At 56.8% G+C, this 20,891-nt stretch overlaps 1 protein-coding gene across 2 annotated transcripts; it reads left to right on the forward strand.

Moving 5' to 3' along the window:
• The first annotated feature begins 5,900 nt into the window (after positions 1-5,900).
• Positions 5,901-11,928, forward strand: LOC101939040 (kunitz-like toxin PcKuz1). 2 transcript variants are annotated; one of them, XM_065566374.1, is made up of 4 exons: positions 5,901-6,033; positions 7,758-7,925; positions 9,748-9,915; positions 11,698-11,928. In XM_065566374.1, exons 2-4 carry the CDS (start codon positions 7,799-7,801, stop codon positions 11,706-11,708), a joined length of 306 nt encoding a protein of 101 aa, XP_065422446.1. In that variant the 5' UTR covers positions 5,901-6,033; positions 7,758-7,798; the 3' UTR covers positions 11,709-11,928. The 2 variants fall into 2 exon arrangements, with proteins under 2 accessions (XP_065422446.1, XP_042698431.2); XM_042842497.2 differs by lacking the exon at positions 5,901-6,033 and adding an exon at positions 7,499-7,625.
• Positions 11,929-20,891: the final 8,963 nt, after the last annotated feature.

The raw sequence follows: 20,891 nt of genomic DNA on the forward strand, positions 1-20,891 counted from the left end.
AAGCGACTTTCATCAGGTTTTAAAACACAGTTGAAGTCACAGTTGGGCCCAGTCCCTCTCCCTTTGAGCACAATGGGAAAACTCCCACCAACTACAATGGGAGCGGGGTGAGGCTCCTCAGCACGACCTGTGTTTGCAGGTTCCTATTGGTTCTGTGTCTACCCCTCAGCTTCTCTCAGGTTAACCCCCAAACTGCCCCCTCCCTCAAGTTCCACACAAGTTTGGTGTCCCCGGGCGTGGGGCCGGTAGTGGAGCCTCAGACGGCAGCAGAGCCCCAAACATTGGTAGAACCGGGCCCACGTTCCTGAATATTGGTGGCGCACGGGCACCATGGGCCCATATAACTCGCCGTATGCCCCCAGCAGACAGAGACTTTGGTATCCCAGGAGCTGCCCACCCAATCAAGGGGAAAGGTGGGAGCTGAATTATTTACCTGCAAGGAAAAAACCAGATTCTATTCATATTTTTGGGAGGTCAGTGCCCTGCCAGATACAAGAAGCCAGTCAGTGCCTGGCAAATTGAAGGCCCGCTCAGCGAGATACGGCATTGCGGACACTGTATTCACTACACCAGATCCCAGTTCGCCTTGGAAGAATTCAGGAACTTTGCACACAAATGGGAGTTTAACCAGCACGTCTCCTCCCCAGCATTCCCCCAGAGTAATGCTAAGGTGAACGCAGCTGTAAAAAGAGCTAAGAGACTGTCACACGAGCTGCTTCTTCTGGGTCCGACCCCTTGTTAACATTTTTGACACAGGGGATCCAAAAGAGTCTAAGGTAGGCATTGGCGGGGCAAATGACCCAAACCCTGGTACCAATGTGGGAAGACCGGTTGCAGCCAAAAGGATGGAGATTCCACCGAGGGGAGGGGGCCAACCACCAGAGCAAGCAGGCAGTAGCATACCACAGATCAGCCAAAGACCTGCCGGCCCTGGAGACGGGCACTGCGGTGAGGCACCAGCCATTAGTGGGACACCAGCAGGAGCAGACTGAAGGGGTTGTGAGGGGTGCAGCGGCCCCTAGGGGGTACGAGGTGACTACACAAGAGGGACAAGTGATCTGAAGGAACAGGAGGCACTTACCAGCCAGCAGCAGACACAACACCCGAAACAGACCCCAGAGACTGAGTCCATCACCGAAAGCAGAGACAAGCAGCCGGAGGCCAGTCCCGCGGGGAGGGAGGAGAGGCATGCCACAGGGATAGTGGTTTGCTGGACTCGGAGGCAGGTGACAGGGAGACAGAGACGGGTCGCTCCCATGCGAGCTCAGACTGTAACCAGCTGAGTGTGTGATAAAGGCGGCTCTGTGCTAGCAGCCTCTGGCCGAAGGGACACGGGGTCCGGGCTGGGTGTCAGGGCTTTGTTTTTAATGGGTCTCTTTGTAAAGGAGGGAAGCGGTATCATGATCAGTGAAACTGGAGTCAGAGGGCCCGTGTCCCCGGGAGGGGCTGTTGTTGAAGGGATCTCATGAGCCCCTGGAACGCCGGGGGTCAGGCTGGAAGCTGCTGAGCCGCATGGACAGGGCCGTGCACGGGACTTTATTAAAGTTCCACTTGTTCATTTTCCCCTGCACTCAGCTTCACTCTTTGCTAACGAACACCGCACCCTTCAGCCGTGCTGATGGATCAGGACCAGCCCGCCGGGTCTCCTCGCGAGCGGCGCTGCAGCCGGGGGCGCCCCTCTGCCCTGCTCTCAGCATCACTGCAACCCTCTGAGAGCTCAGATCTCTGCACTGGCAGCCCAGGCCAGCCCAGCGCGGTGCCCTGCGGAGGGATACCCAGGGCTGCACAGCACTGCACCGTGGCCCGAGGCTGAGGGCAGCACGACTGAGGCCGTCCTTCAAGCCTCGGTGTAGAGCCGTGGCTTCTCTGCCATGGTCCGGAGGGAGGGGAGGAAACCTGAGGCCATTGGCAGCAGAGGGGGACAGTTATCAATACCGCCTGCAGTTCCCCTGTGACTCCACCACGATGAACTTATCCAGAGCCCAGGGGCCATGGCAGGGGATACCCGGGCTGTCCAAAAGGGCGTGAATCCCAAGTCGTCCCTCCATGGCAGGGCAGCCGCACCGGGGCCTGGTCTTCTTGGACCGTGGCAATGGACTAGGGACCCCAGGGCGTGGCAGGGAGAAAACCGGCCATGCCGGGAGGCGAGGCAGTTTGTGGAGAGAGCCGCACCCTGTGTGGGCAGATGGGAATGGTCTGACGGGTGGGGAGGGCTGCTCCGCTCTGTGCCCGCCTCCCTCCCCCTCACCAGACACAGGCAGCAGCTCACCCCGAGGGGAGGAAGATGCCCCCTGACTCCCTGGTGCAGCCAGGAGCTGGGTCTGAGTGCCTGGAACTGAGCCAAGCCAGGCTTCAAACTCTGCCCTGGGTGGGGCTGGGACCGCAGGGGGAGGGACCCCTCTCCCCCCCAGCCTGGGGTTGCATTCGCTCCGAGCTCACAGACTGGAGCCACACACGCTGCCCTCCTTCACAGCCCACTTCAGGTCATGCCCCCGGGCTCAGCCGTGGAAACCCCCAGGCCCCCCGCTGGGTGAAGGACTAATTCCTGTTCTTTCTGGGAATGCCCTGCCCCTTCCCGGGGTCTCTTGGCCCCTCGTTCTCGTGGACGGGACGGGACTGGGTTGGGAGGCAGCAATGGCCTCCCTGAGCTTCCATCCACGCCCTGTGACACGTCTCCTTTGCACCCAGGCCAGCTGATCTCCCTTCCCACGTCATCGAAAATCAGGGACTCAGCAAGTGTCCCACAGAAACCTGGGGCCTTTCCTGGGCCTCTCTTACTTCCACGTGGCCGGATTGGTCCCATGTAACCTGGACTCTGAATGTCCTGGGGTTCTAACGCCGGGGTTGGGGAAAACTGCATCCCTGTGTGGTTCTTGCACTGAGGAGACTGCGCTGCCCCCGGCTCTCACTGAACTCCGCCCGCGGGTGGTTTTTGTCGGTGAGGCGGCTGAAATCACCAGCGTAGGAAAAGTCTGAACAAAGTTGGAAGTTGAACTAAAGCCCTGTGTGACGAACTGGGACTGTTCTTAATGTGGTCTGTGAATGCTGAGTGGGGAGTTTGGCTAGGACAGTCTGCATTGGGGGATGGGAGACTGGCCTTGAGGGAAGATACCTGAGCATGTAACGTGAGAACCCAGGAAGGGGGTTGGAGCCAGGTGACACCTCTGCCCAGGAAACTGGACAAAGGCTGGGGGAGGAGCTGGGGGAGGCTGGGTGAGACTCTGGAGGGAGTGAGGGTTGGAGGAGCTGGCTGGTAATGGAGGGAGCCCAGACGGGGCTCTGCCCTCCCAATGGAACTGTGGTGCCCCTGGGACCCCAAGATGGACCTAACTGGGGGGGATCCTGTTGTCTGTGCCTGCAAGACCTGTCTTGGACTGTGTTCCTGTCATCTAAATAAACCTTCTGCTTTACTGGCTGGCTGAGAGTCATGGTGAATCGCAGGAAGCCGGGGGTGCAGGGCCCTGTGTCCCCCCACACTCTGTGACACCCTGCACTGCCCAGAGCGTAGCTTAGACGCGGCAGGAGAGAGACCTGAGAAACCAGCCCAGTGGAATTTGATCCCAAGTTCCCCACTAAGCTGGGAACAGGCAGGAGACATTTCAGGCCAGACGGGAATTTTCCCCAACAATTCTAAGTGCCTGAGAAGCTGGGCTGGAAATTGGGAAGTGCCACCTCAGTGCCAGGCTCCTAGACCCGTCTCCCCGTGATAGCGCCGCTAACCGGACACTGTCGCAGCCACAGGGCGAGGCTGCAGAGGTTTCTCTCGCTCTTCACTTCCTGTTAGAGGTTCTCACGGGAGCAGCCAGGCATGGATCTGCCCAGGGCAAGCGCGTGCTGCACTCACACGTCAGCTCGAGCTCCCCAAAGCCCAGCAGCTGTTACACGTCACTCATGATGGGGGCTTGTCTGAGCACAGAGCCGTGGCCAGGCTGACATCCTGCCAGATGAAACTCGGTGCCCTAGTTACTGGCCTGGCTCTCTGGCCCGGGGGACGAGTGTGCAATGGATGCAAATCCTGCCAGCCTGGGGTGTGGTTTCAGTTTGCAATGGCTGAGTGGGTGGAATAATGCTGCCCTATGCTGGGAACAGGTCGGCGTAGGGTGGGAGCCTCATTCCTCACTCACCCTTCTGCTGGTGGGCGGGGAGCGCGGCCGTGAAAACAAGGAAGCCGTAAGAAGAGGCGGCCAGTCAGTGAGATGTTTAAACTCGGTTCCATCGGCTTCATCTGCTGCCCCTCCTCAGGCGAGGCAGGTGTCCCCGGCCTCTAGTCCATGAGGAGGAGTGGTGACGAGAACACCAACCTTCCATGATTGCACAAAGGATGAGACCCCTGACCTTGGCTGAATGGAAGCCGGGCGATGCTGGAGGGGTTGAGAGCCCCTTGTCCCACAGCAGCCTGTGCTTTGGGCCCGTGTCCTTCTTGGCCGGGCCCTTTACCGGTGAAAAGTGGCAGCGCTGCTCATTGAAAAGGTTTTTAAGAAAGCATCAATGCAGCCTCTGCCCAGGAACCCGTTGCTTGACTGGCAGTTTGGCCAGTTCTTGCCCGGGGTCACATCTTCCCTTTCGGACCCAGATTGCAGTGAGAAAACTCTCCCTGGCATCTCTATGCTGCTGAGGTCGGGCAGAGACCTGGTCCAGCACAGAGCCCACGCGGGTCACGGATCAGCTCCTGCCAGGAAGTGGAGCTCAGAAGTCTATGCTGGCATGATTAGACCTGTGGGCTGGCTCCTGTCTTGTTGGACACAAGGTGCTGTTGACTCACCTGTGGAGTCTGGTGGGGCGAATGGGACTGCTCGCGTCGGGCTTTGCGCTGACTCTCTGATCTCAGTGGTTAGTCATGGGCGATCGGTCTTCTTCCAGTGCGGGGTGCCGCCGGGGAGCGTTCTGTAGCCCCCACCCAGACGGCGCCTGAGGCCAGCAGGAGTGTTCGGAGGAGGCCTGGGGCGCAGTGTTTTCAGAGGCCTGACAGCACCCAATGGAAGGGCTCCATTCTGCCCAATATGGACAGTGCAGTTCAGTGCCGCAGCCCTTGTCCCGTTGAGCCTGAGGCCCGATGAGAGGAGCTGGCTGAGGCCCAGCCCAGACAGGACTGGAGGGGGGGGAGCTGGCAAAGGTGATGTCAGTCCCTTTGATTGAGGCGTGCATCTGCCATTACTTACCAGGGGGTGATTCTAGGCCCCCAGCAGCGTTGGGATGATCCCATCACTGCTATAACCCAGTCAGCGTTACACCAGCCGTGCCTGGCCTGGAGGTTGGGACCTTCCCTTTCCCGTCCCAACCGTGACACTGTTCTCCAGGCCTGGGGCACCTGCAGGTCAGACTATTGCCGTGTGCTCTGCATGGGGCTGCCCCTTACGGCCAGCCAGAGTCTGGCGCTGGTGCAGAACGCAGCACTCGCTTACTGAGCGGGGCACTTCTCTGGGAGCACATGACCCCATGCGCCGGGATCGGCACTGGCTGCCCATTGGTCTCTGCAGCCCTAAATAGCCGGGGACTGGCCTTACCTCAGAGATCACCTCTGTCCCCAGGCTGGACCAGCACCGCTGCTGTCGGGGGAGGGGTGCTGATCCCGGGTTATAGGGCAGAGGGAGGGGCTGGCAGTGAGGGCTCATGGGCTCTGGGGCCTGCTCCTCCCTGATCCAAAATAAACCAAATTCGATGACTTCCCGGCATGCTGCAAAACCCCTTGCTCTGCCAGGGAAGCTTCTGTGCGTGTGGTGAGCTTGGGGTTCTCTCTCGGCTGCTGAGTGAACGTTTTACTTAGATCCATAGGTGATGCCACCAGCAGCTGAGCCTTTGTTACTGGCAGTTTCAATAAGTGTTTGGAAACCCTGAGATTTTGCCAGGGCATCTTTTATTATTGTTTAAATTGACATCACTAAAGACACCACTTATCATTTCAGAGTCTCACCTGGGTGGAGACAGATACCAAGAACTGGCTTCCCACACAAGGAAATAAACTGGGACTGGACCGTGCCAAACCCATATAGGGCACTGAGCCACCGCCTCTCCTTGTGACCCAGCCCCCGCCAGGTTAGTGTTTGAATGTGGGCACGACTCAGCGCTGGGCACTAGATCCGGCTCCCGGCAGCACCATGAAGGCAGGGGGCATCTTCCACCTCCTGGGGCTCCTGGCCCTCTGGGCCCAGCTGCTCCCTGCGAGTTTCCAGGTGCAGTCACTGCTCACAGGCCGTGCAGGGCTGATGTGAAGGTCTAGCCCTCAGCATCAGGCCCTGCCCTGCACGTCAGCACTGACCGAGCCCGCCTCTCCCAGGGCCCAGACGTCAGCGTCTCTGCCGAAGCTGGCAGGGGTGTTTCTTCCTGGCCAGGACCCTCGTTCCTGCTTGGGTCGAGCTCTGTCCCAGCCAGGTTCTGTCCTGCCCGGAGTGTCTGAGAGCCTCCCCCAGGCCATTGCCTTCCCATAGCTGTTGTTCCCCACACTGCGTATGTAACCCACACACCTCCTGGGGCTGGTGTCTGTCCCATCGAGTGGCACCGAGACCACTTAGAGAGAGAAAACAATTAATGAGTCTGCTCTACCGCCTTAGATAAGGGCAGGGCCGGCTCCAGGGTTTTTGCCGCCCCAAGCAGCCACCCGCCCCCAAAAAACAACAAACAAACAAACAAAAAAGCCGCGATCGCGATCGGTGGCACTTCGGCAGGAGGTCCTTCGCTCCAAGCTGGAGTGAGGGACCCACTGCCGAATTGCCGCCGAAGAGCCGGACGTGCCGCCCCTCTCTGGTGTGGCTGCCCCAAGCACCTGTTTGGTAAGCTGGTGCCTGGAGCCAGCCCTGGCTAAGGGCCATGTGGCTTTTAGCCCATGCGGTAGAGGCTCCTGCACTAATCTCCAGAGGCCCCAGGTGCGATCCCGCCCCCCGACGACTGGAGTCTGTCAGTGTTACACATCGGATTAATATCTCCAGCCTGGGCTCAGAGCTAATCCCCTTTGTAGGTGCACTCAGTTTAACAGCTCTTCTCTGCACCATCTCCTGCCTTGGGCAGGGTTTCAGTACCATGCCAGGTGTGGAGGGTGTTTGCATTGGCGCAGGCTGTGGCCGTGCACTGAGGAGACTCCAGCAGGATGAGCAGCGCAGCGCGTGTGACGCCCTGGTACCAGCAGGGCAGACAGCCTGTACCATGTCACCACGCCTTCGTGACACCGTGTCGCCTGCTACCCAGAATCCTCTTGGCCTTCTCAGCCCCACTGCACAACGTGCCCCATCTCCATGCCCTGCTCACATGAACCCTGGGCTCCCCAGCTCACCTCCCCATCAGCCTCACTTTGCACCAGGCTGTCTCCCCGCAGGGCGCTCTGGACCTCCCTGTTTCTCCAGGTTCCTTCTAGGGGGTTTCCCAAAGCCCGGGATCCGGGTTGTTTCCTTGTTCCATCCGGGGGGACTGATTTATTGTCAGACAGCGCGTGCGGGTGCTGGAGCGTGGCAGGAGCCGATAGGTCACTGCAGCCACCTCCCCCCCTTCTGATCCGGCCCTACCGGGTTTAAATCCCAGCCCGGCTCAGCGCTGGGCACTGGACCCAGCTCCCGGCAGCACCATGAAGTCAGGCAGCATCTTCCTCCCCCTGGGGCTCCTGGCCCTCTGGGCCCAGCTGCTCCCTGCGGCTGGGGGTAAGTGTGGGCAGCAGGCAGTGGAGGGGGAAGGGACCGGGGGACGGAGGAGAAACCCTCGTTTTCTGCTTCCCAGCTCAGAGTGGCTTTGCTCTGCCTTTCAGACACTTCTCTCTCTGCTCTGCCCCTCAGACCTTTGTAGACTCCCTGCTGACCCCGGGTCCTGTTATGCCATGATCCCTCGCTGGTTCTACAACTGGCAGGCCAAGAAGTGTGAGCAATTCACCTATGGAGGTTGTGATGGGAACAAGAACAACTTTGCGACCCAAACAGAATGTCTCGGGAAGTGTGGCGGGCACGGTGAGCTGGGTGCTGGGCCAGCCCTAGTCCTGCGGGACAGTTTGGGAAGGTGGCCGGGTCACTGGGGCTGATCTCCACTCCCTGACCTGAGGGCCCTGAACTCTCTCGTGCTGTGAGGGCCCCTCGACCTGCTAACTCAGTTCCAGCCCTGCTTAGGCCAGGCCGCAGATGGGGGGCGTTCAAACCTGTGCAGGGTAAGAGCACGTTGTTTATAACTAAACCTACCCCGAGCCCTGTTCCAGCCTGTGACACGGGGCTGCCCATAGGCCAGGGCTCCCCACTCACTCACTGGGAGATGGGAAGAGAAATCAGTCACTGACTGACCATGGCCTGAATGAGCCAATGCCCTCAGGGGCTGAAGCAGGAGGAGAGTATTGGTCATTTCTGGGCTGAAATGTTTCCACAACGAAGGGGTGAGTCTCTTCAGGGCTAATCCTGATCTCTCTCGGGTTTCACACTCACGTCCCTAGGGACTGCAGTGGAGTCATCCCATTTGCACTGAACTCTGCAATCACAGAGCTGCTGAGTGCAGGGAGGTTCTCAGACCCCGGGATCTGGGTTGTTCCCTCGTTCCTTCCAGGTAGGGTTACCATACGTCCGGATTTTCCCGGACATGTCCGGCTTTTGGGGGCTCAAATCCCCGTCCGGGGGGAAATCCCCAAAAGCCGGGCATGTCCGGGAAAATCGGGAGGGCTCGGTGGTGCTCGGCCGGGGCCGGCGGTGCGGGGCCGGGGGCATGGTGCCGGGCCGGGAACCAGGGGCGCAGTGCCGGGCCAGGCACGGGGCCGGACGGGGAGCCGGGGGCGCGGTGCCGGGCCGGGAGCCGGGCCCGCGGGCCCGGGGAGCCGGGTCAGCTGGGCCCGCGGGGAGCCGGGCCGGCGGGGAGCCGGGTCAGCCGGGCCCGCGGGGAGCCGGGCCGGCGGGGAGCCGGGTCAGCCGGGCCCGCGGGGAGCCGGGCCGGCGGGGAGCCGGGTCAGCCGGGGAGCCGGGGCCGGGAGCCGGGGGGTGCGCCAGGCCGCCGGGGGCCGGCAGTGCTGGGCGGGCCGGGGGTGGTCGGCCGGGGCCGGCACCCCAGGGCCCGAGCCGACCCAGGCTGGAAACGCCGGGGGGCCAGCCTGGGCCGCGCCTCCTCCCCCCACACCCCCCTTACCTGCTTCAGGCTTCCCGCGAATCAAATATTCGGGGAGCCGGGCCGGCGGGGAGCCGGGTCAGCCGGGGAGCCGGGGGCGGGGCCGGGGGCCGTGGAGTGTCCTCCATTTGGAGGCACAAAATATGGTAACCCTACTTCCGGGGGGACTGATTTATTGTCAGACAGCGCATGCTGGGCGCTGGTGCATGGCAGAGCCAAGAGGTCACAGTGAGCCACCTCGCCCCACCTTGGCTATTGTTTAAATCCCAGTCTGGCTCAGCTGGGCAGGACACGCAGACCTGGCTCCTGGCAGCACCATGAAATCAGGGGCCATCTTCCTTTCCAGGGCCTCCAGACATCCAGTTCCGTGTCCATGTGCAATCCTTTGTGCCATTCCTTTACCGCTCGGAGGGGCACTGCCAGCTCTGCAGGGGCAGGAGGGAATCGTCCATCCTCTGGAACGCTCCTGCCCCGGGTGCTGAGTATCTGCTGAAGCTGGACACGGATATTTTTCCCTGATGATTTCTCACTTTGGGTGCTAAAGGCTCCATCACATCGCTCAGAGATGCCCATAGGACAAGCTTCTGCTCCTGTGCCCTTATGCCCACCCACTTCAGCTGGGTATGGGGGAGACAGATCCTTGGCAGAAGTCTCTGCTTCTGAGTCCCTTGTCTCTCTGTCCTGTGCCCGCAGATATCTGCAGCCTCCCCATTGAAGTGGGCCCCTGTACTGCTGCCATTCCTCGCTGGGGCTACAACTGGCACTCTAAGAAGTGTGAAGAATTCTCTTATGGTGGCTGCAATGGGAACAAGAACAACTTTGAGACTAAAGTAGATTGTCTCCAGGCCTGTGCAGGCCAGGGTAAGACCCATGACAACCTGGGCAGGTGCTGCTACTAATACAGGGGAATGCTGGCAACGCACCAGGGCCCCCAGGCTGCTCTCTAGTAAATGGTGCCCCTCATGTAGTGTGTCCCCTATCTAGTCCTACAGTGCCTGGGTGTAGTGTAAGTGCGTTTCGGGGCTGCTGCAGTAGGTATGGAGCATAGAATCCTAGGACAGGAACAGACTTTGAGGGGTCGTCTAGTCCAGTCCCCTGCACTCATGGCAGGACTAAGTATTATCTAGACATGGAACATGCAGGGTACATGGACAGCGCGTGCATATCTGATGTGTGGAGACGGTGAATGTGTGTGCACCTGTGGTGGAAAGGGCAGCCCGCACTGAAAATGCCAAGGTCAGGACAGGTTGAAAAAGGGCGACAGATCCTCCCAAAACTGGAGGTTAACACTGAAGTCAGAGTCACCAACCAGTCACAAACCGTGCTCCTGATCCCCCCCACTGGTTATCAAGAAGCTAAAAGAGAAATCACACAGCCCCCTTTACTGCATTCCTGTTCTCTGGCTCCCAATCACCACCGAGGCGCCGTAAGGTGAGGAGTTATTTCAAAACTCTGCTCACTCTACAAAATGTTCTTCTGACCCGCAAAGGGCCAGTCACATTGCCAGGGCAATATGAGGTTGGATCTTACCCAAAATCCCAGGATGCCGGCCAATCCTTTAGCATCTAAAACTAAAGGTTTATTATACAGAAAAAAGAACAAGAGAGTTGTTAAATGGTCAAAGCAATCAGATCCATACTTATAATTTCAGAGTCCATATATCGGGTTCTTAGCAGCATTGGTGAGTTTGCTGACTTGTAGAGTCCCTCTGGAACATCCCCAGCTTGGATGGGTTATTCAGTCCTTTTTCAGAGCTTCAGTGTGTAGAGAAGTGACTCCAGAGGTGAGAAGCAGGGTTGAAGACAAAAATGGAGAAGATGCAGCTGCCATTTTATATTCTTTGTCATGTGGCTCGTACATCCTGCGTCCCAAACACAAACCTACAAGCACATGGGCATGGAAAAGCAATTGCAGTCCCTGTCCACAGACATGTCCCTACATGTCCTGCTGACTCATAGGTGTAACCCTGCCTTCTCTCATGGGTTCATTGTATAGCTGGCTGGATAGTGCCGATGCCAATCTGTCTGGGGAGTATCACCCAGAAGCACAGCACAAGTTTGAAATACAAATATACCACACACATTTATAACTCACAATACAAATATGATACATACATATAAACATGATTATCATATTTAGCCAATCATAACTTTTCCACTGATACCTCACATGGCATATCTTGTAAGATTCATTGCAATTTTGTAATACTGGTATCAATAACATTGTAAATGGTCACCCCTGTTCCATTCAGCGTCACACACTACATACATGGCCCATCTCTCACAGTCCCATAGCTGCAGACTGAAGGGAGCCCATCCCGCTCCTGCAGCACTGGCTGTCCTCCCCCTCCGCTCACCCGCCAGAGCTGGGCGAGTCTCAGTTCCTCTCTGCCTGCAGCTCTAGCAGTGAAAGTGACTAGCCAAGGAAATGGAAATATACCTGCTGGGGGTGTAAGGTGCCCCCGGCAGTGCGGGGGTCAATGCACCCTGATGCCATGGTGCTGCTGAGGGTCAGCTCTGAGTCCCCAGAACTGAGCCGGGCTGGAATTTCAACCATCTTCAAGGCAGGACTGGTTAAGGAGTGGGGGAGGTGCCTCACAGTGCCATGGTACAAGGGCTCTGACGGCTTCGTCCTATTTCCCAGGGTCTCCCTAATTCCCGTCTGCCCGAACCCGGACTCCAGAGGGGACGAGCTGCCTCAGCCACACTGACCAATTGCCAAGATCGGATCAGCCTGAAGACAAAGCCCCGACCCCCAGGGACTCTCCCCATCCCCGGAGCTGTTGCCAGGGGAACAGGTCGTGGTTTCCTGGAATTCCTTCTCTTCCTCAATAAACATTTCCTGACATCCCTGCACCTCTCGGCGTCTGCTTCATCATTCTCCAGGTCAGGCCTCTCCCAGCCTGTGCAGCCCCCACCACCCCACCCCAGAGACCGAGAGACACTGAATTGCTAGGTGGAAACTTTCCCAGTAATCACAGACAAGCTCTGGGATGTGCATGGGGAGCTCTGGGAGCAGCGACATGGAGCAGACCAATCTTTACACTAGTGCCCCTGTTTTCACAATTACACATGTAAGCAGAGTCAGGATGAGCTCTACCCTGACATCTGGTGGTGAATTGTGGTGAGTTGTGGAAAACAACTTCAGGGGCTGATCTTGTTTGCATAGGCACACCCACCCCGCCTAGCCTGAGCCCACAGCAGCCCAAGTGGTCACTTTGGCTGCTGTGAGATCCCCAGTTTCTCTGTTATTGGGGCAGGAAGAATAAAGTGTTGTTACCCTGATTATGTGAATCAAGGACAGTGTAACTGTTTTATGACAGAGGGACTCACCATCAACTAAGCAGCACTCACTAGACAAGGGGCCTGAAACACCAAGCACACCTCTTGTTTTCTCTACTGTAGAATATTAGAGCTAATTTTGATTCTATTAGGAGTCTATTTATAGGCTACTGAGTAGAATTCACTTTGGGCCAATGGTGCACCAGTACTGAGGCTCCTCTACTACAAGCTGAAATCACTAAAGAGCTAAAATTACTAAGAGCTGAAATCACCGAGTGCTGTGTCGGGGAGCCCTGAACATATGTTGCTGAGTGGCTGGTGGAGCGGAGCTGGAGCGGGATGGCTGGAGTGTCTCACGGGACAACTGGTGGAGCAGAGCAGCTCATGGTGAACGTTGCAGCAGAACCCCACGGAGAGGTGGGGCAGTCGGCCTCAGACCACATAAGGTGCCCTTAACACCCCCGTGCGCCCCTCCCTCCCCCCAGGCTGGGAGGTAAAACTCTGCAGATAAACTTTTGAACTCTGGGGCTGCACTGACCAGGGACAGAGACTTTTGGGTTGTTGGACTTTTGGGTAATTTTGGGTTGCTGGACTCTAGAGACTTTTGGGGTGTTAGACTTTTGGGACTTTGGGTGATTATTTGGGTTTTTGGACTTTGAGGTGATTGGACTTAAGACCCTGAGGGGAAAAGGACACTGCCAAACTTACTTGGAGGTGGGTCTTTTGCTCCTGATTTGTGTTATGAATCCTGTTTGTGGTGTTTCCCCAACATAATGCCGCGTTGTTTCCCTCCTTTATTCAAAGGATTTTGCTAGACTCAGACTCCGTGCTTGCGAGAGGGGAAGTATTGCCTCTTAGAGGCATCCAGGGGGTGGTGTGTAATTGTCCCAGGTCACTGGGTGGGGGCTCGAGCTGGTTTTGCATTGTGTTATTGAAACGGAACCCCTAGATACTGAACCCGGCCCTTGTTGCTGCCAGCTCAGATGGGCAGAAGGGTTACGCACAGTTTTTGTGCCTAATTTGGCCTTGCAGCTGCACACCTGGCTGTCTAGTGAAGTCACACATTTGCACATACAGTCACGTGAACTGGGCTACCAAGTGCACTTGCATATTTGTGTACAAGCAACTTTGGGAATGTGTCCCACTGCCTGCTCTGTCTGAGGCTCTTTGTGAAGCGGCTGCTTCTGGGGAAGCTCTGCATCTCCCAACATTCCCATCTTTATTTGGCTGCCTTTGTGTGACTGTTTTAATGAAACCCTTGCAGGAAGGCTGGGTCCTGCAGGCAGGTTCCCCAGGGGTCTCAGAGACTCACAATGGCTTCTGGTCTCAGAACGCTTAGCATGTTTTGGGCACTCAAACCATTAAAGAATCATTAGAATTCCTGACAGATGCGTCACGGCACACTAAACCAGTGGCAGAGAGACAAGGTTCTGTGGCTCCCCGCTACACTTAAACCCTGATCAGGTGTCTTCTCCCTAACACTGCCATCTTCCCATCCTCCTCTGGCATTTTGCTTTGGCCTTTGGGCTTTCATGCGTCAGGGGGGTACCCTGACTGGGCTCTGGGGATGGAATGTACTGGGCACGGGAAGGGGTGAAGGGTCATATTATTGCACATCAAATTTGCCACTAGAAATTGTACTGCAGGGACTAATTTTGGGTCCACTCCTGCAAATACCTCTGTGTTTGGCTTTTGGCCTGTGACTAGTCCCATTGAAGTTAAGCATGTGAGCGTGTGCAGGATCAGCACCCTCTGTGTTCCTGGCACTAACTGAGGAACTCGCGGAAAGGGCGTCTCATGTACCCTGAAATTAGGCCCACCAGAGAAGAGAAGCTCCTGTGCTGTTGGGCAGGGGAAGGGGAGAGCACAGGCCAGGGACAGAGACGTATGAAACCACAGACAGAAGTTCACAGCGATATCCCGGCAGGGGTTATTTTTAATATCCACATTTATTGAAGAGAGGCTTTCATTTCTAAAAGAAAGAGACCAAGCCAACTCCCAGTGCACGTCACATGGCAGAGAACACGCTGCGTCAACCAGACAGGAAGGTGGCTCGGGCACCCAGCTACATGCAGAATGGTGGGCAAAGCAGCAGAGAGAAACACACAACTCCGTTAACAACAGCGTTACAGGGGAGGGGACTTTTTACTCCAAGGAAGAGAACGGTGAAAACAAGAAGGGTTTTTACAAAGCCCGGCTCTTTGTGTTCCCTGGTGTAGAACACACGCCTGGCCTAACTCCCCAAGGACACTAGCCCAGCACCTGCTAACTGTGTCTCTAATCTGCAGGCACCATTACGATGCCTGTCCAGGCAACGTGCGGATTAGCCTGCATGGGTGGCTGTTTGAACACCCAGTTGGCCAAATACACAGCTTGAAGGTGTATCCTCAACACTTGTTCATGGAAATCCGGCAGCCTATGACTGCACCCAGCACTGGGCTGGTGACGTGGAGAATCAGCCCCTACAGCCCTACACACAATTCCTTCCCCTACATTCTAATAGTTACAGTTACACATTTACTAAGTGCTGTACCGGCCTGAACTGGTGAGTCCTCGTGAGGAAGGTGTCCAGAGGGAATGGCTCTGGTGCACCATGCGATGGGACAGGTACCCGAGAAGAACTGGCCTGAACCTGGACTGCTAGGAGTAGAGAACATCAATGCCAGGGGCTGGCTAACCCATCAGGAAAGATTTAATAAGAGAGAAAATATATCTCAAGAAAAAATGAGCTGAAAGCTGAATCAAAGTGCTCAGACAGTAGGGTGATGAGCTTAGAGTAAGAGCCTGGAGAGAGAACCCCAACGTCCCCTTGCACCCTACTCAGGCCAGGGAGCAAAGATCCCTGAACGTTGATTTCCTTCACCCAGAGAGAGTGATCCCTGAGCAGTAACCTTGTCATTCAATGAGGCAGCATGTTCCCAGGCAATCACTAGTAAAAGAGAAGGGAGAGCTGGAAAAAGTCAAACAGGAAAGAGAGGCTTTGGTTGCCAGGAATGTATTTGGAGGCTGATCTGATATCAAAAAGTTTCCAAACCATCAGCTATTTAGAGCCACCATCCCAGAGGTCAGAATCATCACCTCACTTATCACAGTCTTCAGCCCCTTCAGAGCCTCCATCCCTCAGGGAAGAATCATCATCTCCCCCAGCAAAGTCATCCTCGCTCAGGTCAGCGCCCTCATCTCCCCCGGCAAAGTCATCCTCGCTCAGGTCAACGTCCTCATCGTCCCCGGCAAAGTCATCCTCGCTCAGGTCAGCGTCCTCATCTCCCCCGGCAAAGTCATCCTCGCTCAGGTCAGCGCCCTCATCTCCCCCGGCAAAGTCATCCTCGCTCAGGTCAGCGCCCTCATCTCCCCCGGCAAAGTCATCCTCGCTCAGGTCAGCGCCCTCATCTCCCCCGGCAAAGTCATCCTCGCTCAGGTCAGCGCCCTCATCGTCCCCGGCAAAGTCATCCTCGCTCAGGTCAGCGCCCTCATCGTCCCCGGCAAAGTCATCCTCGCTCAGGTCAGCGCCCTCATCTCCCCCGGCAAAGTCATCCTCGCTCAGGTCAGCGTCCTCATCTCCCCCGGCAAAGTCATCCTCGCTCAGGTCAGCGTCCTCATCGTCCCCAGCAAAGTCATCCTCGCTCAGGTCAGCGCCCTCATCGTCCCCGGCAAAGTCATCCTCGCTCAGGTCAGCGCCCTCATCTCCCCCGGCAAAGTCATCCTCGCTCAGGTCAGCGCCCTCATCGTCCCCGGCAAAGTCATCCTCGCTCAGGTCAGCGCCCTCATCGTCCCCGGCAAAGTCATCCTCGCTCAGGTCAGCGCCCTCATCTCCCCCGGCAAAGTCATCCTCGCTCAGGTCAGCGTCCTCATCTCCCCCGGCAAAGTCATCCTCGCTCAGGTCAGCGCCCTCATCTCCCCCGGCAAAGTCATCCTCGCTCAGGTCAGCGCCCTCATCTCCCCCGGCAAAGTCATCCTCGCTCAGGTCAACGTCCTCATCGTCCCCGGCAAAGTCATCCTCGCTCAGGTCAGCGCCCTCATCTCCCCCGGCAAAGTCATCCTCGCTCAGGTCAGCGCCCTCATCTCCCCCGGCAAAGTCATCCTCGCTCAGGTCAGCGCCCTCATCTCCCCCGGCAAAGTCATCCTCGCTCAGGTCAGCGCCCTCATCTCCCCCGGCAAAGTCATCCTCGCTCAGGTCAGCGCCCTCATCTCCCCCGGCAAAGTCATCCTCGCTCAGGTCAGCGTCCTCATCTCCCCCGGCAAAGTCATCCTCGCTCAGGTCAGCGCCCTCATCTCCCCCGGCAAAGTCATCCTCGCTCAGGTCAGCGCCCTCATCTCCCCCGGCAAAGTCATCCTCGCTCAGGTCAGCGCCCTCATCTCCCCCGGCAAAGTCATCCTCGCTCAGGTCAGCGTCCTCATCGTCCCCGGCAAAGTCATCCTCGCTCAGGTCAGCGCCCTCATCTCCCCCGGCAAAGTCATCCTCGCTCAGGTCAGCGCCCTCATCTCCCCCGGCAAAGTCATCCTCGCTCAGGTCAGCGCCCTCATCTCCCCCGGCAAAGTCATCCTCGCTCAGGTCAGCGTCCTCATCGTCCCCGGCAAAGTCATCCTCGCTCAGGTCAGCGTCCTCATCGTCCCTGGCAAAGTCATCCTCGCTCAGGTCAGCGTCCTCATCTCCCCCGGCAAAGTCATCCTCGCTCAGGTCAGCGTCCTCATCGTCCCCGGCAAAGTCATCCTCGCTCAGGTCAGCGTCCTCATCGTCCCCGGCAAAGTCATCCTCGCTCAGGTCAGCGTCCTCATCGTCCCCGGCAAAGTCATCCTCGCTCAGGTCAGCGTCCTCATCGTCCCCGGCAAAGTCATCCTCGCTCAGGTCAGCGTCCTCATCGTCCCCGGCAAAGTCATCCTCGCTCAGGTCAGCGTCCTCATCTCCCCCGGCAAAGTCATCAGCCCCGGCAAAGTCACTATTGCTCCCGTCAGACCCATCTCCCCTGGCAAAGTCATTAGCCCCAGCCAAGTCAGCATTCCTCACATCAGACCCATCTCCCCCAGCAAAGTCATCAGCCGTAGGAAAGTCAGCATTCCTCACATCAGACCCATCTCCCACATTAAAGGTATGAGCCCCAGCCGAGCTGTAATTCCTCAGGTTGGAGTCTTCATTCCTCCCATCATCATCTTCTCCACCAGACACAGGTTTTTCATCAGATCCAGGTTTTCCAACAGACACAAGTATTTTACTGGGCACAGGTTCTGTGTCAGACACGGGTTTTCCACTTGACTCAGGTTCTGCTCCAGACACCAGTTTTGTTATCCCCAACAGAAGTTTTTCCTTCAGCTCATCTTCTGATATGTGCTTCCCTGGGTCATCGCCATGGAGAGAAGAACCTGTGGCAGGGATCCCTGAAAATGGGAGAGAAAACAGGAGAGTCGGAGACCCAAATATGGCTCAGTCACATATGACTGCTCCCAATCCACCCTTCGCATTTTCTTCACGCTGCAGCAACCAGTCTCTAGGATATGGGCATTGCCCCTTACCTTGGATAGTCTCTATGTAGCTGTACATATGGTACCTGATTCTATTCTATTCAGGTTCTTATACTGCACCCATCCCTGTGGTATCTGAGCAACTTCCAGAAGTGCAGTAAGTGATGCGACTGAAACCCGTTGCTCAAGCTCTGTCTGTCTCTGTCTGACCTCCTTGCTCAGATGCCAGGTAAGAGCCCGGACTGCTTCCAGCCGCCAACTCCTATTCCCCCACCTCACACCCCGCCAGTCCTTTGTTCTCGAGCTGAGGGATTGTGCTCAGCTTTCCTCTATATCCCTCTGTATCATTAGTGGCTATGACTTGGTGCCTCGATTTTCCATTGTCTTCTTAGGTACTCCATTGATATGGGGACTGAGGCCCAGACAGCGAGGTGACATTCATATCTATGGTTTTTAGCCTGCCCTGAGCGCAAACAGTCCTTTTCCCCTTACTTGGTAACAATGCAGCGTATAGGGGAAATTGAGGCACACACCGGATTCATAAAAATATTACAGAAAATATCCACTTTGTCACACTGAAGTATTGATAAGACCAGGTCCTCATCTGTCAAGATGGCATGGAGTCTCCTAGCCTATCAGAGACAGAAGAAAGTGTGACCTGGAGACGCTGCCCTGTGAGAGCTTAACCTCAACAAGGAATCCTAACTTCTAAACTACAGAGTGACTTGACTTGACCTCAGGGCCGGCTCTAGCGTTTTTGCTGCCCCAAGCAGCCAAAAAAAAAAAAGCCATGATCGCGATCGGCGGCAATTTGGTGGCAGGTCCTTCGCTCCGAGAGGGAGTGACGGCCCCGCCACCAAATTGCCACTGAACAGCCGGACGTGCCGCCCCCCCTCTTCATTGGCCGCCCCAGGCACCTGCTTGCTATGCTGGTGCCTGGAGCCGGCCCTGCTTGACCTGAGCGTGTATCTTCAACCAGAAGAGGATGAATGGGGGCTGCAAACTCCAAATTACTTCCCCCTGCTAACCGTGCCTGCTAACCAACATGACTGCTGTCTTGCTAGGTTTCAGTTTCAATCAGTTGTTCTTCTTTGATGAGCTGACCTCAACCAAGCAGTGGGCCAGCTTAGTGACGGTGCTGTTGTATGTTGTGAAGGATAAGATAGAGGGATATGTCATCTGCATGTTGTTGGCATCTGAGCGATGTCTCATCAGTTCTCCTAGAGACTGCATGGAGATGCTGAATAGGACGGGAAACAGACTTGATCACAAGTGAGGGTCTAGGGGCAGAGGTGCGACTTCCATCACCATCCTTTGGGTGCGTCCTTCCAGGAAAACTCAGACCATTTTCTGCCTCCTTCTGAGCCCCTGCCTCCACCTTCAAACAGGTAAGAAGTAGCTCATGACTGACTGTGACAAATACTGCAGAGAAGTCCAGGAGAATAAGACTGGATGTCTGCCTTAGGTGACCAGACATCCCGATTTTATCGGGACTGTCCCGATATTTGCTGGTTTGATGTTCAGTCGGGACACTGGACAAACAAGCAATTTTGCCCTCCGCTCTGGCGCAGAGGCGGAGCCCGGAGGGGCTCGTGCCCCCCCAGCCCCGTCCCCTCCTTCCCCCATTGGATCCCTCCCCAAATCCCCGCCCCGGCCCCGCCCCTCACTGCCCCATTGGATCCCTCCCCAAATCCCCGCCCTGGCCCCGCCTCTTTCCCAAGCACGCCGCATTCCTCCTCCCTCCCAGGCTTGCGCTGATCAGCTGTATGGCGACGCAAGCCTGGAGGGAGGGGGTGTGGCCCCCAGCACTCACCCTGCCAACTGATCCAGTCCAGCTTCTCCAGGAAGGCGAGCACGGCCCGGCAGAGATCCTGCAGCGGCTCCCTCCGCCCGAGCCCCCGGTAGAAGGCGAGGCAGGCCTGGGCCTCCTGCGCCGCGTCCATGGCTCACGGACGGAGCGGCCCAGGCGGGGAGGGCGGCCGGGAAGTGAGCCAGACTGCCCTGGGGATCTAGCACAGCACGTGGGCTTGGCAGCTCCGGGCTGGGGCGCGCTCAGCTGTTCCGGCCACCATAGAGTTGGATGGAGACGGGGGGGGAGGCGCAGTGAGGTGGGGGCACTCCGGTGGCTTTATTTTTTTTGCTCCGCCGCCCCCCCGAGTCCCGATATTTCATCTTTGTCATCTGGTCACCCTACCTGCCCTCTATCTATCCGCAGCAGCAGATCATCATCAGTGCCATGAATACGTTTCTGTTCCATGTCCTGGGCTGAATCCACACCGTGCTGGGGCTAGGATATTGGCTTTGGCTAGATAAGCTTGTAAGCCGCTTTCAGCTCACCTCTCTGAGCTTGCGTAAGAATGGTGGGTTTGAAACCAGGCAGGAGTTAGCTAGGTCCAATGCATCCAGGGTGGGTTTCTTCATTGCTGGCTGGACTCTTGGGAGTTTGAAGGCGGGAGGGAAGGTTTCTTCAGTAAAGCTGTTTCAGTCAGGAGAGGCACCAGTTACCTGTGGCCCTTTTTTATTAGCCAGGAAGAACAAGCATCAAACTCCCAGGTGTTTGCTTGAGTCTCTTTCAGGGTGTCCAGTGCTCGTGGCGTCAATGAGCTGAGCTCATGGGGGCAGGTGGTTTCTTGGCTGGCACAAGGGGATCACATCCTTGCAGCCCAACAAGACTTCCTGGATGTCGGGGATCTTTTCTCCTCCTGCCTTCAGTGCGAGTTAGCAAGGCCCTTCCTAGCAGGTGGCTGAACTGCCTCAGAGGAAACGAAAAGAGGCCCAAGCGTCTGACTCGTCTGTAGTTCACCTACCCCCATTCCCAACTGGCACCAAAACCCGTTCCACTCCCACCATCCCACTCCTCCTACAGGCACAGAGCAAAATGTCAAAAGCTTCCGTCTCATGTCTGCCAGGAAACAATGCTGCTGAGCGATGCGAACTGTCCCTATTAATCTTGAGGTAGGTTCCTCCTAGTCCCAGTGACAAAACAATAAACTCCAACTTTCATATCAACTTCATTGGCGATCATTTAAGCAGAAGCATCAGTTAATGTACTTAGCCAGCATCATTTGATATAGTGGCAGGCCCTGTTTTGCAGTGCAG

This window comes from Chrysemys picta, chromosome 13 (assembly GCF_011386835.1).
Source record: "Chrysemys picta bellii isolate R12L10 chromosome 13, ASM1138683v2, whole genome shotgun sequence".
Classification (NCBI taxonomy): Eukaryota; Metazoa; Chordata; order Testudines; family Emydidae; genus Chrysemys; species Chrysemys picta.

Excerpts from the sequence above, each read along its gene's own strand:
- LOC101939040 (XM_042842497.2), top strand. The coding sequence starts at position 7,553 with ATGAAGTCAGGCAGCATCTTCCTCCCCCTGGGGCTCCTGGCCCTCTGG. Across the intron at positions 7,626-7,757 it reads GCTGCTCCCTGCGGCTGGGG|ACCTTTGTAGACTCCCTGCT; the intron begins GTAAGTGTGGGC and ends TCTGCCCCTCAG. Across the intron at positions 7,926-9,747 it reads CGGGAAGTGTGGCGGGCACG|ATATCTGCAGCCTCCCCATT; the intron begins GTGAGCTGGGTG and ends CTGTGCCCGCAG.